This window comes from Staurois parvus, unplaced genomic scaffold (genome assembly GCF_062004578.1).
Source record: "Staurois parvus isolate SC_StPar_1 unplaced genomic scaffold, SC_StPar_1.0 ptg000034l, whole genome shotgun sequence".
Lineage (NCBI taxonomy): Eukaryota > Metazoa > Chordata > Amphibia > Anura > Ranidae > Staurois > Staurois parvus.
The window spans coordinates 4,198,638-4,224,089 of NW_028317830.1; the positions used below are offsets into that span (position 1 = coordinate 4,198,638).

The 25,452-nt window shown below is 45.4% G+C and overlaps 1 protein-coding gene across 2 annotated transcripts in view; it reads left to right on the forward strand.

The window, feature by feature from the left end:
* Nucleotides 1-25,452, forward strand: part of LOC149470719 (uromodulin-like) — an 85,020-nt gene that overhangs the window by 23,686 nt on the left and 35,882 nt on the right. For both annotated transcript variants that reach the window (XM_089661722.1, XM_089661729.1), the window contains 2 exons: nt 5,247-5,512; nt 5,591-5,716. In XM_089661722.1, coding sequence (XP_089517848.1) covers nt 5,247-5,512; nt 5,591-5,716 — 392 coding nt within the window. The remainder of the gene's footprint in view (nt 1-5,246; nt 5,513-5,590; nt 5,717-25,452) is intronic.

A 25,452-nucleotide genomic window follows, 5' to 3' on the forward strand; every position in this document is an offset into this window, starting at 1 on the left:
TGTTCCACTGACCCACCAATGTAACAGATTTTTGAGGTCATTGCTGGGACCCTAAAAACTTCAAGACAAACTGTAATTTTAGAAATAATGAAACTTTTACCTTCCATCTGATTTTCTGCAAACATATTTTTCCTAGATTGTAAGCTCGAAAGAGCAGAGCCCTCGAACCCCTCGTGTTTTATTTTGTTACTGTATTGTCTCATATTCTGTCCCCCACTACAATGTACAGCGCTGAGCAAACCTTTTGGCGCTATATAAATACTGTATAATAATAATAATATTATAGACACACAGACATCACACTGCCTGAGCCTTTCATTGGGGGAACTTTAAAGAGCTGGGGGGGGGGGGTACTAAGAAAACATTCAGGAGGATGTAAAGGTAAAAGTCTTTTATAATTTAATGAATTCTCTGTATTAAGGTATTACACCTTTTATTAGTAACTCCCCCGCAGCCCCTCCTAAATAATCACCTGATCCCCATCTCCATCCAGCACTGTGAACATCTGCAGCCGCTCTTCTCTCCTCTCTCCTGTCTCACAGGATTGGCTGAGGGCAGAGAGTGGGGGGCAGGGCCAAGCCGGGCTGTGAGTCTGAAAAGATTCGGGCATGCCTGGGTGTCCACAATAGGAATTTGCTTTCTATGGGGGCACTCAGTGGGAGCAGGAGCCAGGATTGCCAATGGGATATCCCAGAAGAGGCGTATCCTGGTTGCTCTATGCAATACCATTTCACAGAGCAGGTAAGTATAAGATGTTTATTATTTTAATAAAAAAGAAACTAAAGTTTTACAATTACTTTAACAGGTTAAACAAAAGACATTTTGGTTAGAAGTATATACTACGTATCACTATCTACAGAGTGCAGAGGTCAGGGGTATGTAATGCACAGCACATTCTACAGAGTGCAGAGGTCAGGGATATGTAATATGTAGCACATCCTACAGAGTGCAGAGGTCAGGGGTATGTAATATGTAGCACATCCTACAGAGTGCAGAGGTCAGGGGTATGTAATACGTAGCACATCCTACAGAGTGCAGAGGTCTGGGGTATGTAATATGTAGCACATCCTACAGTGTGCAGAGGTCAGAGGTATGTAATATGTAGCACATCCTACAGAGTGCAGAGATCAGGGGTATGTAATACGTAGCACATCCTACAGAGTGCAGAGGTCAGGGGTATGTAATATGTAGCACATCCTATAGAGTGCAGAGGTCAGGGGCATGTAATACGTAGCACATCCTACAGAGTGCAGAGGTCAGGGGTATGTAATATGTAGCACATCCTACAGAGTGCAGAGGTCAGGGGAATGTAATATGTAGCACATCCTACAGAGTGCAGAGGTCAGGGGTATGTAATACGTAGCACATCCTACAGAGTGCAGAGGTCAGGGGTATGTAATACGTAGCACATCCTACAGAGTGCAGAGGTCAGGGGTATGTAATACGTAGCACATCCTACAGAGTGCAGAGGTCAGGGGTATGTAATATGTAGCACAATCTACAGAGTGCAGAGGTCAGGGGCATGTAATATGTAGCACATCCTACAGTTTCACACCCTTCATGAGCCTGCTGTGGAAGATCTGGTGATGCGGAGCGCTGTCTCTTTACCATTTGTTACACATGCTGCCTCTGCCGCTTTGAGCTTTTCTGCTGAACTGTTACCTATCTGGGGGGCTGTGAGAGGTAATTATTTGCCTAAACACTGTGACCAGCCCCCCCCCCCCCCACTTACAGGATTGTGTGCTCAGTATAGGACTGCTGCTACTACATTCCTATCCTTCCTGAATGAATCAATATCTGATTGATTCATAACAGGATCACCCGGTGATCCTGTTATGCTTCTTGTTAACCCCTTTTCTTCCAGAGTATCCCCCCCCCAACCAGGCCATTTTTGCATTACTGCGCTGCATTACTTTAACTGACAATTGCATGCTCATGCAATGCTGCACCCAAATGAAATTTACTGCCTTTTTTTCCCACAAATAGAGATTTCTTTTGGTGGTATCTGGTGGCCTTTGCATTTTCTACTTTTTCACTATAAATAAAAAAAAAAACGACAATTTTGAGAAAAAAAACAATATTTTTGACTTTTTGCTATAAAACATGTCCAGTAAAATAATTTTAAAAATCAAATTTCGCCATAAATGTAGGGCAAAATGTATTCTGCTCCATGTCTTTGCAAAATACCCAAAAATGCAAAATCGCATATATACGTGATGTTGTGCACCCCTGCCGCCCTGTAGCAGTATTTCTGTTATAGGGTTGAGGGGAAGCAGTTAAGCTGGAGTGAGCTGTGTTGTATTTTGGTTGCCCGGAGTTATTACAGCATTGTGATTGTTCACCTCTGGCTCATTTAGCTGATTACGGGTCACCATGATCCTACAGTCTCACTGATAGGACACCCTTAGGTGGAGGATACATACAGTCTGTATTGCAGAATGTAATACTTTGATATATTATAATGTGGGCTGTATGAATGTACGTGTGACGTCTAGATGTACTATTTACCACTAAGGCAATGTTGTCTTGTTTTTTATGGTGGTGGAAGGTGGTTTATTATTTTTTAGTTTTTGTATAGATTTTGGTAAACTTAATAAAGATGTTTTCTAATTGTCTATTATTATTGAGTATCGTTGATGAACCTGTCAATTTATGCCCCGGATGCTCAGTTATACGGCCCTTTTGGTGGATTGTTCTGTATCTGCCTCTTTTTTCTTTATGCTGTACCTTGGCCATAGAGCCACACTGTATATATTGTTACTTCAGTGAGTGGGCAGTTGATTGGGGTACACATTAGGTATCCAGTTTATGGAGTGCCCATCTTTTTAACTTTGTTTTTTTGGATTTATCAAAACATGTAATGAGCAGCATAGTTTATAGGGTGCAGTGCTCAGGACTATGTAACATACAGCATGGAGTGCAGCAGTCATGAGTACAACATAAAGCACAGCATACAGAGTACAGCAGTCACGAGTACAACATAAAGCACGGCATACAGAGTACAGCAGTCACCAGTACAACATAAAGCACAGCATAGAGTACAGCAGTCACGAGTACAACATAAAGCACAGCATACAGAGTACAGCAGTCATGAGTACAACATAAAGCACAGCATACAGAGTACAGCAGTCATGAGTACAACATAAAGCACAGCATACAGAGTACAGCAGTCAGGAGTACAACATAAAGCACAGCATACAGAGTACAGCAGTCATGAATACAACATAAAGCACGGCATACAGAGTACAGCAGTCACGAGTACAACATAAAGCACGGCATACAGAGTACAGCAGTCACGAGTACAACATAAAGCACGGCATACAGAGTACAGCAGTCATGAGTACAACATAAAGCACGGCATAGAGAGTACAGCAGTCACGAGTACAACATAAAGCACGGCATACAGAGTACAGCAGTCACGAGTACAACATAAAGCACGGCATACAGAGTACAGCAGTCACGAGTACAACATAAAGCACAGCATACAGAGTACAGCAGTCACGAGTACAACATAAAGCACAGCATACAGAGTACAGCAGTCACGAGTACAACATAAAGCACGGCATACAGAGTACAGCAGTCACGAGTACAACATAAAGCACAGCATACAGAGTACAGCAGTCACGAGTACAACATAAAGCACGGCATACAGAGTACAGCAGTCATGAGTACAACATAAAGCACGGCATACAGAGTACAGCAGTCACGAGTACAACATAAAGCACGGCATACAGAGTACAGCAGTCACGGGTACAACATAAAGCACCATACAGAGTACAGCAGTCATGAGTACAACATAAAGCACGGCATACAGAGTACAGCAGTCACGGGTACAACATAAAGCACAGCATACAGAGTACAGCAGTCACGAGTACAACATAAAGCACGGCATAGAGTACAGCAGTCACGAGTACAACATAAAGCACAGCATACAGAGTACAGCAGTCACGAGTACAACATAAAGCACAGCATACAGAGTACAGCAGTCACGAGTACAACATAAAGCACGGCATACAGAGTACAGCAGTCACGAGTACAACATAAAGCACAGCATAGAGTACAGCAGTCACGAGTACAACATAAAGCACAGCATACAGAGTACAGCAGTCACGAGTACAACATAAAGCACAGCATAAGGTACAGCAGTCACGAGTACAACATAAAGCACAGCATACAGAGTACAGCAGTCACGAGTACAACATAAAGCACGGCATACAGAGTACAGCAGTCATGAGTACAACATAAAGCACGGCATACAGAGTACAGCAGTCATGAGTACAACATAAAGCACGGCATACAGAGTACAGCAGTCACGGGTACAACATAAAGCACGGCATACAGAGTACAGCAGTCATGAGTACAACATAAAGCACGGCATAGAGTACAGCAGTCACGAGTACAACATAAAGCACAGCATACAGAGTACAGCAGTCACGACTACAACATAAAGCACAGCATACAGAGTACAGCAGTCAGGAGTACAACATAAAGCACGGCATACAGAGTACAGCAGTCACGAGTACAACATAAAGCACAGCATACAGAGTACGGCAGTCACGAGTACAACATAAAGCACAGCATACAGAGTACAGCAGTCACGAGTACAACATAAAGCACGGCATACAGAGTACAGCAGTCACGAGTACAACATAAAGCACAGCATACAGAGTACAGCAGTCACGAGTACAACATAAAGCACAGCATACAGAGTACAGCAGTCACGAGTACAACATAAAGCACAGCATACAGAGTACATCAGTCACGAGTACAACATAAAGCACAGCATACAGAGTACGGCAGTCACGAGTACAACATAAAGCACAGCATACAGAGTACAGCAGTCACGAGTACAACATAAAGCACAGCATACAGAGTACAGCAGTCACGAGTACAACATAAAGCACGGCATACAGAGTACAGCAGTAAGGCGCAGGGTATGAACTGCTGGCTAAGAGTATGATATGTACAACATTCCACTCCTTGATTGGGCCAATCAGATCACTCAGTGATTATTGGCAGTAACGGAGAAGTGATGTAGCCTGAACATAGATATAATTGGTAGCTCTGTACATTTTTGTTTTTTTCGGAGCAGATCTGATTTTAATTGACATTGCTAAGCTGAGGATATCAGGACTTTGATAGGTAGTTTTGTTCTCTTACTATTCCTTATGTTACCATTAGTCTTTATAACTTTATTTTAAGCATTACATTTCCACTTTTCAATAAAATATTTTTTTTTCTTTCAGAAACCAATGAAACTATCACCGATGACAGGAGTGTTTTTTTACAAAGTATAACAAGAAACTATTGGGATGACCCGTCTGCTTGTGATAATTACTATTATCATCTATTAAACTTCAATCAGTCCACCCTCTATGGGCTGAAGAGAGCTCTGGAGATTTCCCCCGCTGAGTCCATCATTTGGGTTTTTACAACTGGCTCCATGACGGATTACAATGACACTCAGCTCCTGTCTGAGGTTCATACATTGCTGGAGGAAAAGAAGTCCCAAGTAAGAGTCTTCCATGTAAAGTCATACATCGTCTACGTATCGTATATCCATAGACAAACATTTTATTTCTCTCTACAGGTTTATTTTCTTTGGTACCCATGGTGGTATTATACACGGAGTACTTCCCAGCTTGATGTATTTCATGACATTTCATCTCGTAGTTATGGAGAATTGATTAATATGGATTTTACTGATTATTATCAGGTAAGAATCATATCAGAATCATAGGAAAGATACAGTAGAGAAGGCAAATACATTTTTGGTGGACACTTTATGTATGAGATTCAATTCCAAATATACTGTCTACTATACATCTGTAGATTGCAATGATCTGAACTGTCATAGAATCAGTTCAGCAGGGATTCAGTGAACTTTAAAGACATTTACATGCTGAACCTGAACCCCATTGAAATTAATGGAAGCAGAATCTGCCAACTTAAAAATGACCATTTTATGGACTAATAGGCAATAATAGCATTGGGGTGGCACTGCCATTGTGAACATGTGCCAATGTAAAAAAAAAATATTTTTAAAAATTAATTTGGTGAGCAGCAGTGATTTTTTAAATGTTTGAATTGAAACTGTAAAAATTATTTTAATAACGTGCCCCGGGGTGTCCTAATCCTGCCTGTAAGGGGGCGTCTCTGTGATGTATAGAAAGCACTGCAGCAGTACTGACATTTACAAAGGAAAAGGGTTCAAAATTGTTGGAAAATTACATAATTTATAGCTATTTTGTTTAGAAAAGCACACAGACCCCTCCGAGGTTCTCCTATGCATTTTGGGGGTCCTTAGGAGTGGTTTGTGTACTTTGTTTTAACTATCATTTTACTGTCATTTTTGCTGTAGCTCATCCTTCAGCAAGAATGAAAAAAATACCATAGAGACCCCCAAAATATGTATCAGACCCTTTGAGGGAGCACCTCACAAAAAAAAAAAAAAAAAAAAAAAAAGTGTGTAGTCCCCCAAGAAATTCATACCAGATTCAAAGGTGTTATAGGCAATGACATTGATGAAATATGGAGACATCTATTTCTATGAGGAAAGTGTTTCTCCTTACAATCTCTGGATCCTAGTGTAGTACTATGAATGTCATTGGTGAAATACGCACAAAGCTCAGGCTATTGGTTGCTCTCATTGACACTATGCTGACAAGTCTGGGTCCATTGCTAGAAAATGTGTCCTTTCTTGGCCAATAGTTTACATATCACATATACCACAACAGCATGTATTGTATTCTGTATTAGAAGACAGTGAAAATAGTCACTGTGTAAGTTAACAATTTACATTTTAAAGTGGTTGTAAACCCTCCCATATATTCACTGAAGTGACTGGCCTCAGGTGATACACAGAGATTAAACAAATTCTACTACATATGTTGTACCTGATTATCTGCAGTCTACTCTTCTCTGTATCGGTTCAAAGTGCCGAATTTTACAGATTGTCTGAGAGTTCAGAAAACGGGGTGGAGAGCTGAAATCGTACACTGCAGAGCTCAGTGAGGAAAGGTCTGAGAGCTGATTGGTGAGAAGAGATACACACCCCTCCACACAGAACACAGGAACAGAGCTAAGGCTGTCAATTTGCCAGAGCTCCCTCACCTGTCATCATTTTTCTCCTGGTGTTAGGAAAACTTTTCAGAAGTTTTCTGATAGCAGAGGAACAAAGCAGAAGACAGAAATGACACTTGGTGCTCCTAATTGAGACAACTACACACTATAGAGGGATATGCTTTGTTCTTTCACAGAACAGGCAATCACCTGAGTGACCAGACACGGAGTAATTGCAACTTGTAAAATAGGTGTAACGGGGTAAGCTTGCAAATTTAATCAAAGGTTAAGTGCCAGATCCAAACACAACTGAAGCCAATAGGAGTCAACAATACTGGTCGTTTTCAAACTAATAGGCAAGAAATGCTTAATAAAATTGCATGTGTGTGTGTGTGTGTGTGTGCGGGGGGGGGGGGGGGGTTATGGCCTTTTGGAACATGTACCAAAGTAAAAAGGGATTCTACAAAATTGAATCTGGTTGATAGCAGCAATTTTAATGTTGCCTTAGGGATAACGTTAAAAATTCAAAATTCCTCTAAATATCATGCCTGGTGGGTGTCCTTAGCCTGCCTGTGAGGTGATATTTATGTATTATGTATACAACCTTCTATAGCAAAATTTACATTTACAAAAAAAAGCCATTAAATTGCCCCTAAATGACTGCTTCTGACTACTTTATTTGCAAAAATGTGGCCCTGGATTCCCTTCATCTATCAAAGGTTCTGGATCAGACTGCTGGGATGATCCTTTTTTGTTTGTATTTTATTTATACTGTATTCCACCTTAAAACCCTGCCAGGTCTCGTATGAATTTTGGGAGGGGGACTCACCACAGTTTTTTCACTCTATCCCCTCCCCTTTGTTCACATGATATCAGCCAGGAATCCCAAGCTGACAGCTGAATGGACCAGGTGGAAATACATCACTGGCTGTGCAGAGGTATTACTAAATGTACTGCTTTTCTCTGCATCCGGACATGGCCGAACATTCATTTCACTCAGCTGTTTGCTGAACCTTCCAAACAGCCAGAATTCAGTGTGAATCGGAGTTTAGACTGAACCAGAAGCTCATCCCAAGTTGGAAGCAATAATGCAAACCAGGTTCAGGATGCAAAGAGCATGCCCACAGCGTAGGATAATACAAAACATATTAATTAGAGATGAGCGAATTATTCAAAAATTTGATTCAGCTGATTCGGCGAATTCGTGGAAAAAAATTGTTTCGAGTCGAATATATTCGCTGCGAATTTAACTTATAAAAGGGTGTTTCTAGGCTTCAGAGAGCCTTTAGATTAGTGCAGAACACTGTACCTTTAATTTAAATGCCCTTGGAGTCTGCTGGGGAAGAGAAATAATACTGTCAGTCAGTATGACATGCAGATGAGTGCCGTCGATCTTAGAATCACCGCACACTCCAATCATTTGGGCAGTCACGGGACCAAAACCAGAGTGTGGAGCCACAGTGTGGCGGTGGAGGCAGCAGCAATGGGAGGCCATACAGCACCCTATGACAAAATGGAAACCACCAGCAGTGTGAGGAGACCTGAAAGTGGCACATGGCAGAGTGTGGCGATGGAGACAGCAGCAATGGGAGGCGGTACAGGGACCCATGACACACTGTGGACCTGGCAGCAGCATGAGGAGGCGGTACAGGGGCCCATGGCAGATTAGGGGCCTGGCAGCAGCAATGGGAGGCCCGTAATCTGCCAGCACCCTATCACAAAACGGAACCCACCAGCAGTGTGAGGAGACCTGAAAGTGGCACATGGCAGAGTGTGGCGATGGAGACAGCAGCAATGGGAGGCCGTACAGGGACCCATGACACACTGTGGACCTGGCAGCAGCATGAGGAGGCGGTACGGGGGCCCATGGCAGATTAGGGGCCTGGCAGCAGCAATGGGAGGCCCGTAATCTGCCAGCACCCTATCACAAAATGGAACCCAGCAGCAGTGTGAGGAGACCTGAAAGTGGCACATGGCAGACTGTGGCGATGGAGACAGCAGCAATGGGAGGCGGTACAGGGACCCATGACACACTGTGGACCTGGCAGCAGCATGAGGAGGCGGTACAGGGGCCCATGGCAGATTAGGGGCCTGGCAGCAGCAATGGGAGGCCCGTAATCTGCCAGCACCCTATGACAAAATGGAACCCAGCAGCAGTGTGAGGAGACCTGAAAGTGGCACATGGCAGAGTGTGGCGATGGAGACAGCAGCAATGGGAGGCCGTACAGGGACCCATGACACACTGTGGACCTGGCAGCAGCATGAGGAGGCGGTACAGGGGCCCATGGCAGATTAGGGGCCTGGCAGCAGCAATGGGAAGCCCGTAATCTGCCAGCACCCTATCACAAAACGGAACCCAGCAGCAGTGTGAGGAGACCTGAAAGTGGCACATGGCAGAGTGTGGCGATGGAGACAGCAGCAATGGGAGGCCGTACAGGGACCCATGACACACTGTGGACCTGGCAGCAGCAGGAGGAGGCGGTACAGGGGCCCATGGCAGATTAGGGGCCTGGCAGCAGCAATGGGAGGCCCGTAATCTGCCAGCACCCTATGACAAAATGGAACCCACCAGCAGTGTGAGGAGACCTGAAAGTGGCACATGTTTGGGGCATGATTCATGGCGGATTTAGTCAGTTGTGTCAGGAACTGGTGGTTTGAAATCCAGACTAATCCACGCCTGATTCATTTTCACAAACTTGAGTCTCTCCACACTTTGGGTGGACAGTCGTGTCCTCCGCGGAGTTACAATACCTCCTGCCGCACTAAACACGCTCTCCGATGCCACGCTACTGGCAGGGCATGACAGCCTTTCAAGGGCAAATTCAGCTAGTTGGGGCCAAAGGTCAAGTTCCGTTGCCCAGTAGTCAAGGGGACTACCTCGGCAGCACCTCGGTTGGCAGGGTGCTGTCCAAGTAGGCCCAAGCCTGTTGTTTGAGGTCCTGCTCCAGGTCCACCTGATGCTGCTGCTGCTGCGGCTGGTTAGTAGTTTCCTCACTGCGCTGGTGAAGAAAGCTACTCATCATCGACTGCAGACTGAGGCAGCCGCTGCTGGTGGAGCTGCCACTGCTCCTACCACCCCACCCCTCCCCTGCTGCCATGGCAGCGGAACGCGAGCGCACAGGGCCCACAGTGTCTGAGGATGGACGTTGGCGCAGAAAGGCAGAGACCAACTGACTACATAGGTGGTTTTTATAGTACGTAATTTTGGCCTCCCTCTCAGCAGGTGTGAAAAAGGCCACCATTTTGGAACGGTAGCGAGGGTCCAACAAGGTGGACAGCCAAAAGTCATCCCTCTGTCTGATGGTTATTATTCGGCTGTCGCTACGCAAGCAACCGAGCATGCTATGGGCCATTTGTGCCAAGGAATGCGAGGGACTCCCTGCCTCCATCTCCACAGCATACTGCCACGGTGCGTCTGGGTCCTCTGTCTCCTCCTCTTCTACCAAATGCTCCTGCTCCTCCACTCCTGTCCGCTGAGTGGAAAAACCACCCATTTCACCTAAATAATTCCTGAGCACCAATGTCCTCCTCTACCTCCTCCTCTTCTTCCTGTCCTGCCCCCACAGGGGTCATGTGGTGTTGAGATCTGTGCGCCACGTCTACCGCACCCTGACCAGCCATTGTTAACAGCATTTGTTCCAGGACGTGCAACAGAGGAATGACGTCGTTCATCCCATAGTCCTGCCGACTCACGAATAGCGTGGCCTCCTCAAAGGGCCTGAGCAAGCGGCAGGTGTCACGCATGAGCTGCCAATGGCTGACATCGAAGTTACACAGGGGAGTACCTTTATCCGCTTGTAACATCAGGAAATCGGTGATGGCCTTTCGCTGCTCGTAAAGGCGGTCTAACATGTGTAGGGTTGAATTCCACCTTGTTGCAACGTCGCAGATCAGGCGATGCTGTGGAATTCCGTTCTGCCGCTGCAGCTCAAGGAGGGTGTGCTTTGCGGTGTAGGAATGGCTGAAATGCATGCAAAGTTTACGTGACATTTTAAGGATGTCTTGCAGTGGGATGGTGGATTTTAGGAACCGCTTGACAACCAGATTGAACACGTGAGCCATGCATGGCGCATGGCACAACCTTCCTTGACGCAGAGCAGACACCATGTTCTTTCCGTTGTCGGTCAACATGGTTCCGATTTTCAGTTTGCGCGGAGACAGCCATCTGTCGATTTCTCTGTTCATTACACTCAGAAGTTCCTCCCCTGTGTGACTACGTTCGCCAAGGCATACCAGGTGCAGCACAGCGTGACACCGTTGCGCCCTGCACATGTGATATGCCGGTCGGGTAATGGGACTTGGCACGGGGGTGGCGGCTGGGGACACGGCGGAAGAAGAGGTGGTAGAGGCGGACATGTTTGCTGGACCAAGGACGTGCAAACGTGGAGGCAAAATCGGCGTGACCTGTCCAAGTTGCTGGTGCGGCTGTACCGGCACCACGTTCACCCAGTGGGCCGTAAATGACATGTACTGTCCCTGACCGTAGTTACAGCTCCACACGTCGGCGCTGCCGTGCACTTTGGCAGAGACCGACATGCTCAAAGACTGGCCCACCATCTCTTCTACATGTGAATGCAGGGCTGGCACTGCCTTTTTGGCGAAGAAATGCCGGCTTGGCACTCTCCACCGCGGCGCGGCACAAGCCATCATTTCTCGGAAAGGTGCTGAGTCCACCAGTTGGAAAGGGAGGGGCTGCAGCACCAGCAACTTGGACAGGAGGACGTTCAGCTTTTGCACCGTCGGGTGCGTGCTCGCAAACTGTTGTCTCTTGGAAACGGATTCCAAGAAAGACTGCTGACGGAATCCGTGAAGAGGAGTAGCAGGAGAAGGAGCATCTGAACGAGCGGAAGATGCCAACGAGCGACAACTCCCCTCAGCAGAGGTGTTGGAGCCTTGACTGGCTGATAGAGGGCGATTGACGTCGGGTGACGGAGCAAGTAACGGAGCGGGTGATGGAGCGGGGGCTGGGGCAGGCAGAACCGCCGTATCTTTATCACGGTTTTCCCAGGCCACCAAATGGCGACGCTGCATATGCTGACGCAACGCTGTAGTCCCAACATGGGCCCCCTGGCCACGTTTGACTTTCTGGCCACATAGTCGACATATGGCTACGTTTACTTCCTCGGGCGGCTTGAGGAAAAATTGCCACACCGCCGAGTAGGAAACTTTGCCCCCGCTACTCCTCACTGGCTGACTGCTACTTCCTCCGTGCACACCGGCACCACTACTGGCCGTGGTGGTAGGCTGCAGTGGAGCTGGTGCTCTACTCCGTTTGCCTCCACTGACACTGCTGCGACCCTGCTGCCTCCTGGGCAACCCACCGACTGTTTTGCTCGCTGCCAAGCTGGCACCCTCTTCTCCTGATGATGCGGAAGAAATTGCCTGATGACGACGAGGCTGCCAAGTGCGATCAGCCTCCTCATCATCAATTAGGGTCTCCGCCTCACTACTAGCCCCCTCGGCTGCGTGTGGGTCAGGAGACAGACCTGTCTCTAGACCAGCTACCGAGCCACTCTCCTCGCCAGTACTTCTTCGCCTGGCTGCTGAAGAGGCGGATGTCTCCCCCCGTTCCTGACCGCCCTCTGTTAGCTCTTCCTCACTGTACAGTGGGGCTAAGCCCACAGCATGCGATACTATGCTTGGTGAGGGAACACCAAAGGACAGGGGCAGGTAGAGGACACGTGATTTCAGTGGGCTTGCTCCCGGGCCATGCCAACTAACGGTTGTGTCTGACGTACACACCGACCGTTGGCTGTAGGTGTCAGAGGTGACCTGGGAAGAGGAAGACGACCGAGCCAACCAATCGATGATGGCAGGGTTGTCGGTGGAGACACGACCGCTGGATGACACCGGGAGCACTGGCCTCTGGCTGCGACTAGTGCTGCCTCGACCCCTTCCTCTGCTGCCACGTCTGCTCGCTCCTGAAACATTGCCTCCTCTGCCACTCCTCTGCGTGTTGTCTGACATACTCTTTAATTCAACGATTCTGTGTCCCTGAGTAACGATTCTGTGTCCCTGAGTAACGATTCTGTGTCCCTCAGTAACAATTCTGTGTCCCTGAGTAACAATTTGGTGTCCCTGAGTAACAATTCGGTGTCCCTGAGTAACAATTCTGTGTCTGTCCCTGAGTAACAATTCTGTGTCCCTGAGTAACGATTCTGTGTCCCTGAGTAACAGTTCTGTGTCCCTGACTAACAGTTCTGTGTCCCTCAGTAACAATTCTGTGTCTGTCCCTGAGTAACAATTCTGTGTCCCTCAGTAACAATTCTATGTCCCTCAGTAACAATTCTGTGTCCCTCAGTAACAATTCTGTGTCCCTCAGTAACAATTCTGTGTCTGTCCCTGAGTAACAGTTCTGTGTCCCTGAGTAACAGTTCTGTGTCCTTGAGTAAAAGTTCTGTGTCCCTCAGTAACAATTCTGTGTCTGTCCCTGAGTAACAATTCTGTGTCCCTCAGTAACAATTCTGTGTCCCTCAGTAACAATTCTGTGTCCCTCAGTAACAATTCTGTGTCTGTCCCTGAGTAACAGTTCTGTGTCCCTGAGTAACAGTTCTGTGTCCCTCAGTAACAATTCTGTGTCTGTCCCTGAGTAACAATTCTGTGTCCCTCAGTAACAATTCTGTGTCCGTCAGTAACAATTCTGTGTCCCTCAGTAACAATTCTGTGTCTGTCCCTGAGTAACAGTTCTGTGTCCCTGAGTAACAGTTCTGTGTCCCTGAGTAACAGTTCTGTATCCCTGAGTAACAGTTCTGTGTCCCTGAGTAACAATTCTGTGTCCCTCAGTAACAATTCTGTGTCCCTCAGTAACAATTCTGTGTCCCTCACTAACAATTCTGTGTCCCTCAGTAACAATTCTGTGTCTGTCCCTGAGTAACAATTCTGTGTCCCTGAGTAACGATTCTGTGTCCCTGAATAACAGTTCTGTGTCCCTGAGTAACAGTTCTGTGTCCCTGAGTAACAGTTCTGTGTCCCTCAGTAACAATTCTGTGTCCCTCAGTAACAATTCTGTGTCCCTCAGTAACAATTCTGTGTCTGTCCCTGAGTAACAGTTCTGTGTCCCTGAGTAACAGTTCTGTGTCCCTCAGTAACAATTCTGTTTCTGTCCCTGAGTAACAATTCTGTGTCCCTCAGTAACAATTCTGTGTCCCTCAGTAACAATTCTGTGTCCCTCAGTAACAATTCTGTGTCTGTCCCTGAGTAACAATTCTGTGTCCCTGAGTAACGATTCTGTGTCCCTGAGTAACAGTTCTGTGTCCCTGAGTAACAGTTCTGTGTCCCTGAGTAACAGTTCTGTGTCCCTCAGTAACAATTCTGTGTCCCTCAGTAACAATTCTGTGTCCCTCAGTAACAATTCTGTGACTGTCCCTGAGTAACAATTCTGTGTCCCTGAGTAACAATTATGTGTCCCTGAGTAACAATTCTGTGTCCCTCAGTAATTCTGTGTCCCTGAGTAACAATTCTGTGTCCCTCAGTAACAATTATGTGTCCCTCAGTACAAATTCTGTGTCCCTCAGTAACAATTCTGTGTCTGTCCCTGAGTAACAATTCTGTGTCCCTGAGTAACGATTCTGTGTCCCTGAGTAACAGTTCTGTGTCCCTGAGTAACAGTTCTGTGTCCCTCAGTAACAGTTCTGTGTCCCTCAGTAACAGTTCTGTGTCTGTCCCTGAGTAACAATTCTGTGTCCCTCAGTAACAATTATGTGTCCCTCAGTAACAATTATGTGTCTGTCCCTGAGTAACAGTTCTGTGTCCCTGAGTAACAGTTCTGTGTCCCTCAGTAACAATTCTGTGTCTGTCCCTGAGTAACAATTCTGTGTCCCTCAGTAACAATTCTGTGTCCCTCAGTAACAATTCTGTGTCCCTCAGTAACAATTCTGTGTCTGTCCCTGAGTAACAGTTCTGTGTCCCTGAGTAACAGTTCTGTGTCCCTCAGTAACAATTCTGTGTCCCTCAGTAACAATTCTGTGTCTGTCCCTGAGTAACAGTTCTGTGTCCCTGAGTAACAGTTCTGTGTCCCTGAGTAACAATTCTGTGTCCCTCAGTAACAATTCTGTGTCCCTCAGTAACAATTCTGTGTCCCTCAGTAACAATTCTTTGTCTGTCCCTGAGTAACAATTCTGTGTCCCTGAGTAACGATTCTGTGTCCCTGAGTAACAGTTCTGTGTCCCTGAGTAACAGTTCTGTGTCCCTCAGTAACAATTCTGTGTCCCTCAGTAACAATTCTGTGTCTGTCCCTGAGTAACAGTTCTGTGTCCCTGAGTAACAGTTCTGTGTCCCTGAGTAACAATTCTGTGTCCCTCAGTAACAATTCTGTGTCCCTCAGTAACAATTCTGTGTCCCTCAGTAACAATTCTTTGTCTGTCCCTGAGTAACAATTCTGTGTCCCTGAGTAACGATTCTGTGTCCCTGAGTAACAGTTCTGTGTCCCTGAGTAACAGTTCTGTGTCCCTGAGTAACAGTTCTGTGTCCCTCAGTAACAATTCTGTGTCTGTCCCTGAGTAACAATTCTGTGTCCCTCAGTAACAATTCTGTGTCCCTCAGTAACAATTATGTGTCTGTCCCTGAGTAACAGTTCTGTGTCCCTGAGTAACAGTTCTGTGTCCCTGAGTAACAGTTCTGTGTCCCTCAGTAACAATTATGTGTCTGTCCCTGAGTAACAATTCTGTGTCCCTGAGTAACGATTCTGTGTCCCTGAGTAACAGTTCTGTGTCCCTGAGTAACAGTTCTGTGTCCCTGAGTAACAGTTCTGTGTCCCTCAGTAACAGTTCTGTGTCTGTCCCTGAGTAACAATTCTGTGTCCCTCAGTAACAATTCTGTGTCCCTCAGTAACAATTCTGTGTCCCTCAGTAACAATTATGTGTCTGTCCCTGAGTAACAGTTCTGTGTCCCTGAGTAACAGTTCTGTGTCCCTCAGTAACAATTCTGTGTCTGTCCCTGAGTAACAATTCTGTGTCCCTCAGTAACAATTCTGTGTCCCTCAGTAACAATTCTGTGTCCCTCAGTAACAATTCTGTGTCTGTCCCTGAGTAACAGTTCTGTGTCCCTGAGTAACAGTTCTGTGTCCCTGAGTAACAGTTCTGTGTCCCTCAGTAACAATTCTGTGTCCCTCAGTAACAATTCTGTGTCCCTCAGTAACAATTCTGTGTCTGTCCCTGAGTAACAATTATGTGTCTGTCCCTGAGTAACAATTCTGTGTCCCTGAGTAACAATTCTGTGTCTGTCCCTGAGTAACAATTTTGTGTCCCTGAGTAACAATTCTGTGTCCCTCAGTAACAATTCTGTGTCCCTCAGTAACAATTATGTGTCCCTCAGTAACAATTATGTGTCCCTGAGTAACAATTCTGTGTCCCTGAGTAACAATTCTGTGTCCCTCAGTAACAATTCTGTGTCTGTCCCTCAGTAACAATTCTGTGTCTGTCCCTGAGTAACAATTCTGTGTCTGTCCCTGAGTAACAATTCTGTGTCTGTCCCTGAGTAACAATCCTGTGTCTGTCCCTCAGTAACAATTCTGTGTCCCTCAGTAACAATTCTGTGTCCCTCAGTAACAATTCTGTGTCTGTCCCTGAGTAACAGTTCTGTGTCCCTGAGTAACAGTTCTGTGTCCCTCAGTAACAATTCTGTGTCTGTCCCTGAGTAACAATTCTGTGTCCCTCAGTAACAATTCTGTGTCCCTCAGTAACAATTCTGTGTCTGTCCCTGAGTAACAATTCTGTGTCTGTCCCTGAGTAACAATTCTGTGTCCCTGAGTAACAATTCTGTGTCTGTCCCTGAGTAACAATTCTGTGTCTGTCGCTGAGTAACAATTCTGTGTCCCTGAGTAACAATTCTGTGTCCCTGAGTAACAATTCTGTGTCCCTCAGTAACAATTATGTGTCCCTGAGTAACAATTATGTGTCCCTGAGTAACAATTCTGTGTCCCTGAGTAACAATTCTGTGTCCCTCAGTAACAATTCTGTGTCTGTCCCTCAGTAACAATTCTGTGTCTGTCCCTGAGTAACAATTCTGTGTCTGTCCCTGAGTAACAATTCTGTGTCTGTCCCTGAGTAACAATTCTGTGTCTGTCCCTCAGTAACAATTCTGTGTCCCTCAGTAACAATTCTGTGTCCCTCAGTAACAATTCTGTGTCCCTCAGTAACAATTCTGTGTCTGTCCCTGAGTAACAATTCTGTGTCTGTCCCTGAGTAACAATTCTGTGTCCCTCAGTAACAATTCTGTGTCCCTCAGTAACAATTCTGTGTCCCTCAGTAACAATTATGTGTCTGTCCCTGAGTAACAGTTCTGTGTCCCTGAGTAACAGTTCTGTGTCCCTCAGTAACAATTCTGTGTCTGTCCCTGAGTAACAATTCTGTGTCCCTCAGTAACAATTCTGTGTCCCTCAGTAACAATTCTGTGTCTGTCCCTGAGTAACAATTCTGTGTCTGTCCCTGAGTAACAATTCTGTGTCCCTGAGTAACAATTCTGTGTCTGTCCCTGAGTAACAATTCTGTGTCTGTCGCTGAGTAACAATTCTGTGTCCCTGAGTAACAATTCTGTGTCCCTGAGTAACAATTCTGTGTCCCTCAGTAACAATTATGTGTCCCTGAGTAACAATTATGTGTCCCTGAGTAACAATTCTGTGTCCCTGAGTAACAATTCTGTGTCCCTCAGTAACAATTCTGTGTCTGTCCCTCAGTAACAATTCTGTGTCTGTCCCTGAGTAACAATTCTGTGTCTGTCCCTGAGTAACAATTCTGTGTCTGTCCCTGAGTAACAATTCTGTGTCTGTCCCTCAGTAACAATTCTGTGTCCCTCAGTAACAATTCTGTGTCCCTCAGTAACAATTCTGTGTCCCTCAGTAACAATTCTGTGTCTGTCCCTGAGTAACAATTCTGTGTCTGTCCCTGAGTAACAATTCTGTGTCCCTCAGTAACAATTCTGTGTCCCTCAGTAACAATTCTGTGTCCCTCAGTAACAATTATGTGTCTGTCCCTGAGTAACAGTTCTGTGTCCCTGAGTAACAGTTCTGTGTCCCTGAGTAACAGTTCTGTGTCCCTGAGTAACAGTTCTGTGTCCCTCAGTAACAATTCTGTGTCCCTCAGTAACAATTCTGTGTCCCTCAGTAACAATTCTGTGACTGTCCCTGAGTAACAATTCTGTGTCCCTGAGTAACAATTATGTGTCCCTGAGTAACAATTCTGTGTCCCTCAGTAATTCTGTGTCCCTGAGTAACAATTCTGTGTCCCTCAGTAACAATTATGTGTCCCTCAGTACAAATTCTGTGTCCCTCAGTAACAATTCTGTGTCTGTCCCTGAGTAACAATTCTGTGTCCCTGAGTAACGATTCTGTGTCCCTGAGTAACAGTTCTGTGTCCCTGAGTAACAGTTCTGTGTCCCTCAGTAACAGTTCTGTGTCCCTCAGTAACAGTTCTGTGTCTGTCCCTGAGTAACAATTCTGTGTCCCTCAGTAACAATTATGTGTCCCTCAGTAACAATTATGTGTCTGTCCCTGAGTAACAGTTCTGTGTCCCTGAGTAACAGTTCTGTGTCCCTCAGTAACAATTCTGTGTCTGTCCCTGAGTAACAATTCTGTGTCCCTCAGTAACAATTCTGTGTCCCTCAGTAACAATTCTGTGTCCCTCAGTAACAATTCTGTGTCTGTCCCTGAGTAACAGTTCTGTGTCCCTGAGTAACAGTTCTGTGTCCCTCAGTAACAATTCTGTGTCCCTCAGTAACAATTCTGTGTCTGTCCCTGAGTAACAGTTCTGTGTCCCTGAGTAACAGTTCTGTGTCCCTGAGTAACAATTCTGTGTCCCTCAGTAACAATTCTGTGTCCCTCAGTAACAATTCTGTGTCCCTCAGTAACAATTCTTTGTCTGTCCCTGAGTAACAATTCTGTGTCCCTGAGTAACGATTCTGTGTCCCTGAGTAACAGTTCTGTGTCCCTGAGTAACAGTTCTGTGTCCCTGAGTAACAGTTCTGTGTCCCTCAGTAACAATTCTGTGTCCCTCAGTAACAATTCTGTGTCTGTCCCTGAGTAACAGTTCTGTGTCCCTGAGTAACAGTTCTGTGTCCCTGAGTAACAATTCTGTGTCCCTCAGTAACAATTCTGTGTCCCTCAGTAACAATTCTGTGTCCCTCAGTAACAATTCTTTGTCTGTCCCTGAGTAACAATTCTGTGTCCCTGAGTAACGATTCTGTGTCCCTGAGTAACAGTTCTGTGTCCCTGAGTAACAGTTCTGTGTCCCTGAGTAACAGTTCTGTGTCCCTCAGTAACAATTCTGTGTCTGTCCCTGAGTAACAATTCTGTGTCCCTCAGTAACAATTCTGTGTCCCTCAGTAACAATTATGTGTCTGTCCCTGAGTAACAGTTCTGTGTCCCTGAGTAACAGTTCTGTGTCCCTGAGTAACAGTTCTGTGTCCCTCAGTAACAATTATGTGTCTGTCCCTGAGTAACAATTCTGTGTCCCTGAGTAACGATTCTGTGTCCCTGAGTAACAGTTCTGTGTCCCTGAGTAACAGTTCTGTGTCCCTGAGTAACAGTTCTGTGTCCCTCAGTAACAGTTCTGTGTCTGTCCCTGAGTAACAATTCTGTGTCCCTCAGTAACAATTCTGTGTCCCTCAGTAACAATTCTGTGTCCCTCAGTAACAATTATGTGTCTGTCCCTGAGTAACAGTTCTGTGTCCCTGAGTAACAGTTCTGTGTCCCTCAGTAACAATTCTGTGTCTGTCCCTGAGTAACAATTCTGTGTCCCTCAGTAACAATTCTGTGTCCCTCAGTAACAATTCTGTGTCCCTCAGTAACAATTCTGTGTCCCTCAGTAACAATTCTGTGTCTGTCCCTGAGTAACAGTTCTGTGTCCCTGAGTAACAGTTCTGTGTCCCTGAGTAACAGTTCTGTGTCCCTCAGTAACAATTCTGTGTCCCTCAGTAACAATTCTGTGTCCCTCAGTAACAATTCTGTGTCTGTCCCTGAGTAACAATTATGTGTCTGTCCCTGAGTAACAATTCTGTGTCCCTGAGTAACAATTCTGTGTCTGTCCCTGAGTAACAATTTTGTGTCCCTGAGTAACAATTCTGTGTCCCTCAGTAACAATTCTGTGTCCCTCAGTAACAATTATGTGTCCCTCAGTAACAATTATGTGTCCCTGAGTAACAATTCTGTGTCCCTGAGTAACAATTCTGTGTCCCTCAGTAACAATTCTGTGTCTGTCCCTCAGTAACAATTCTGTGTCTGTCCCTGAGTAACAATTCTGTGTCTGTCCCTGAGTAACAATTCTGTGTCTGTCCCTGAGTAACAATCCTGTGTCTGTCCCTCAGTAACAATTCTGTGTCCCTCAGTAACAATTCTGTGTCCCTCAGTAACAATTCTGTGTCTGTCCCTGAGTAACAGTTCTGTGTCCCTGAGTAACAGTTCTGTGTCCCTCAGTAACAATTCTGTGTCTGTCCCTGAGTAACAATTCTGTGTCCCTCAGTAACAATTCTGTGTCCCTCAGTAACAATTCTGTGTCTGTCCCTGAGTAACAATTCTGTGTCTGTCCCTGAGTAACAATTCTGTGTCCCTGAGTAACAATTCTGTGTCTGTCCCTGAGTAACAATTCTGTGTCTGTCGCTGAGTAACAATTCTGTGTCCCTGAGTAACAATTCTGTTTCCCTGTTTAACAATTCTGTGTCCCTCAGTAACAATTATGTGTCCCTGAGTAACAATTATGTGTCCCTGAGTAACAATTCTGTGTCCCTGAGTAACAATTCTGTGTCCCTCAGTAACAATTCTGTGTCTGTCCCTCAGTAACAATTCTGTGTCTGTCCCTGAGTAACAATTCTGTGTCTGTCCCTGAGTAACAATTCTGTGTCTGTCCCTGAGTAACAATTCTGTGTCTGTCCCTCAGTAACAATTCTGTGTCCCTCAGTAACAATTCTGTGTCCCTCAGTAACAATTCTGTGTCCCTCAGTAACAATTCTGTGTCTGTCCCTGAGTAACAATTCTGTGTCTGTCCCTGAGTAACAATTCTGTGTCCCTCAGTAACAATTCTGTGTCCCTCAGTAACAATTCTGTGTCCCTCAGTAACAATTATGTGTCTGTCCCTGAGTAACAGTTCTGTGTCCCTGAGTAACAGTTCTGTGTCCCTCAGTAACAATTCTGTGTCTGTCCCTGAGTAACAATTCTGTGTCCCTCAGTAACAATTCTGTGTCCCTCAGTAACAATTCTGTGTCTGTCCCTGAGTAACAGTTCTGTGTCCCTGAGTAACAGTTCTGTGTCCCTGAGTAACAATTCTGTGTCCCTCAGTAACAATTCTGTGTCCCTCAGTAACAATTCTGTGTCCCTCAGTAACAATTCTTTGTCTGTCCCTGAGTAACAATTCTGTGTCCCTGAGTAACGATTCTGTGTCCCTGAGTAACAGTTCTGTGTCCCTGAGTAACAGTTCTGTGTCCCTGAGTAACAGTTCTGTGTCCCTCAGTAACAATTCTGTGTCTGTCCCTGAGTAACAATTCTGTGTCCCTCAGTAACAATTCTGTGTCCCTCAGTAACAATTATGTGTCTGTCCCTGAGTAACAGTTCTGTGTCCCTGAGTAACAGTTCTGTGTCCCTGAGTAACAGTTCTGTGTCCCTCAGTAACAATTATGTGTCTGTCCCTGAGTAACAATTCTGTGTCCCTGAGTAACGATTCTGTGTCCCTGAGTAACAGTTCTGTGTCCCTGAGTAACAGTTCTGTGTCCCTGAGTAACAGTTCTGTGTCCCTCAGTAACAGTTCTGTGTCTGTCCCTGAGTAACAATTCTGTGTCCCTCAGTAACAATTCTGTGTCCCTCAGTAACAATTCTGTGTCCCTCAGTAACAATTATGTGTCTGTCCCTGAGTAACAGTTCTGTGTCCCTGAGTAACAGTTCTGTGTCCCTCAGTAACAATTCTGTGTCTGTCCCTGAGTAACAATTCTGTGTCCCTCAGTAACAATTCTGTGTCCCTCAGTAACAATTCTGTGTCCCTCAGTAACAATTCTGTGTCCCTCAGTAACAATTCTGTGTCTGTCCCTGAGTAACAGTTCTGTGTCCCTGAGTAACAGTTCTGTGTCCCTGAGTAACAGTTCTGTGTCCCTCAGTAACAATTCTGTGTCCCTCAGTAACAATTCTGTGTCCCTCAGTAACAATTCTGTGTCTGTCCCTGAGTAACAATTATGTGTCTGTCCCTGAGTAACAATTCTGTGTCCCTGAGTAACAATTCTGTGTCTGTCCCTGAGTAACAATTTTGTGTCCCTGAGTAACAATTCTGTGTCCCTCAGTAACAATTCTGTGTCCCTCAGTAACAATTATGTGTCCCTCAGTAACAATTATGTGTCCCTGAGTAACAATTCTGTGTCCCTGAGTAACAATTCTGTGTCCCTCAGTAACAATTCTGTGTCTGTCCCTCAGTAACAATTCTGTGTCTGTCCCTGAGTAACAATTCTGTGTCTGTCCCTGAGTAACAATTCTGTGTCTGTCCCTGAGTAACAATCCTGTGTCTGTCCCTCAGTAACAATTCTGTGTCCCTCAGTAACAATTCTGTGTCCCTCAGTAACAATTCTGTGTCTGTCCCTGAGTAACAGTTCTGTGTCCCTGAGTAACAGTTCTGTGTCCCTCAGTAACAATTCTGTGTCTGTCCCTGAGTAACAATTCTGTGTCCCTCAGTAACAATTCTGTGTCCCTCAGTAACAATTCTGTGTCTGTCCCTGAGTAACAATTCTGTGTCTGTCCCTGAGTAACAATTCTGTGTCCCTGAGTAACAATTCTGTGTCTGTCCCTGAGTAACAATTCTGTGTCTGTCGCTGAGTAACAATTCTGTGTCCCTGAGTAACAATTCTGTTTCCCTGTTTAACAATTCTGTGTCCCTCAGTAACAATTATGTGTCCCTGAGTAACAATTATGTGTCCCTGAGTAACAATTCTGTGTCCCTGAGTAACAATTCTGTGTCCCTCAGTAACAATTCTGTGTCTGTCCCTCAGTAACAATTCTGTGTCTGTCCCTGAGTAACAATTCTGTGTCTGTCCCTGAGTAACAATTCTGTGTCTGTCCCTGAGTAACAATTCTGTGTCTGTCCCTCAGTAACAATTCTGTGTCCCTCAGTAACAATTCTGTGTCCCTCAGTAACAATTCTGTGTCCCTCAGTAACAATTCTGTGTCTGTCCCTGAGTAACAATTCTGTGTCTGTCCCTGAGTAACAATTCTGTGTCCCTCAGTAACAATTCTGTGTCCCTCAGTAACAATTCTGTGTCCCTCAGTAACAATTATGTGTCTGTCCCTGAGTAACAGTTCTGTGTCCCTGAGTAACAGTTCTGTGTCCCTCAGTAACAATTCTGTGTCTGTCCCTGAGTAACAATTCTGTGTCCCTCAGTAACAATTCTGTGTCCCTCAGTAACAATTCTGTGTCTGTCCCTGAGTAACAATTCTGTGTCTGTCCCTGAGTAACAATTCTGTGTCCCTGAGTAACAATTCTGTGTCTGTCCCTGAGTAACAATTCTGTGTCTGTCGCTGAGTAACAATTCTGTGTCCCTGAGTAACAATTCTGTGTCCCTGAGTAACAATTCTGTGTCCCTCAGTAACAATTATGTGTCCCTGAGTAACAATTATGTGTCCCTGAGTAACAATTCTGTGTCCCTGAGTAACAATTCTGTGTCCCTCAGTAACAATTCTGTGTCTGTCCCTCAGTAACAATTCTGTGTCTGTCCCTGAGTAACAATTCTGTGTCTGTCCCTGAGTAACAATTCTGTGTCTGTCCCTGAGTAACAATTCTGTGTCTGTCCCTCAGTAACAATTCTGTGTCCCTCAGTAACAATTCTGTGTCCCTCAGTAACAATTCTGTGTCCCTCAGTAACAATTCTGTGTCTGTCCCTGAGTAACAATTCTGTGTCTGTCCCTGAGTAACAATTCTGTGTCCCTCAGTAACAATTCTGTGTCCCTCAGTAACAATTCTGTGTCCCTCAGTAACAATTATGTGTCTGTCCCTGAGTAACAGTTCTGTGTCCCTGAGTAACAGTTCTGTGTCCCTCAGTAACAATTCTGTGTCTGTCCCTGAGTAACAATTCTGTGTCCCTCAGTAACAATTCTGTGTCCCTCAGTAACAATTCTGTGTCCCTCAGTAACAATTCTGTGTCTGTCCCTGAGTAACAGTTCTGTGTCCCTGAGTAACAGTTCTGTGTCCCTCAGTAACAATTCTGTGTCCCTCAGTAACAATTCTGTGTCCCTCAGTAACAATTCTGTGTCTGTCCCTGAGTAACAATTCTGTGTCCCTGAGTAACAATTCTGTGTCTGTCCCTGAGTAACAATTCTGTGTCTGTCCCTGAGTAACAATTCTGTGTCCCTCAGTAACAATTCTGTGTCCCTCAGTAACAATTATGTGTCCCTCAGTAACAATTATGTGTCCCTGAGTAACAATTATGTGTCCCTGAGTAACAATTCTGTGTCCCTCAGTAACAATTCTGTGTCCCTCAGTAACAATTCTGTGTCTGTCCCTCAGTAACAATTCTGTGTCTGTCCCTGAGTAACAATTCTGTGTCTGTCCCTGAGTAACAATTCTGTGTCTGTCCCTGAGTAACAATTCTGTGTCTGTCCCTGAGTAACAATTCTGTGTCTGTCCCTCAGTAACAATTCTGTGTCCCTCAGTAACAATTCTGTGTCCCTCAGTAACAATTCTGTGTCCCTCAGTAACAATTCTGTGTCTGTCCCTGAGTAACAGTTCTGTGTCCCTGAGTAACAGTTCTGTGTCCCTCAGTAACAATTCTGTGTCTGTCCCTGAGTAACAATTCTGTGTCCCTCAGTAACAATTCTGTGTCCCTCAGTAACAATTCTGTGTCTGTCCCTGAGTAACAATTCTGTGTCCCTGAGTAACAATTCTGTGTCTGTCCCTGAGTAACAATTCTGTGTCTGTCGCTGAGTAACAATTCTGTGTCCCTGAGTAACAATTCTGTGTCCCTCAGTAACAATTATGTGTCCCTGAGTAACAATTATGTGTCCCTGAGTAACAATTCTGTGTCCCTGAGTAACAATTCTGTGTCCCTCAGTAACAATTCTGTGTCTGTCCCTCAGTAACAATTCTGTGTCTGTCCCTGAGTAACAATTCTGTGTCTGTCCCTGAGTAACAATTCTGTGTCTGTCCCTCAGTAACAATTCTGTGTCCCTCAGTAACAATTCTGTGTCCCTCAGTAACAATTCTGTGTCCCTCAGTAACAATTCTGTGTCTGTCCCTGAGTAACAATTCTGTGTCTGTCCCTGAGTAACAATTCTGTGTCTGTCCCTGAGTAACAATTCTGTGTCCCTAAGTAACGGTTCTGTGTCCCTAAGTAACGGTTCTGTGTCCCTAAGTAACGGTTCTGTGGCCCTAAGTAACGGTCCTGTGTCCCTAAGTAACGGTTCTGTGTCCCTAAGTAACGGTTCTGTGTCCCTAA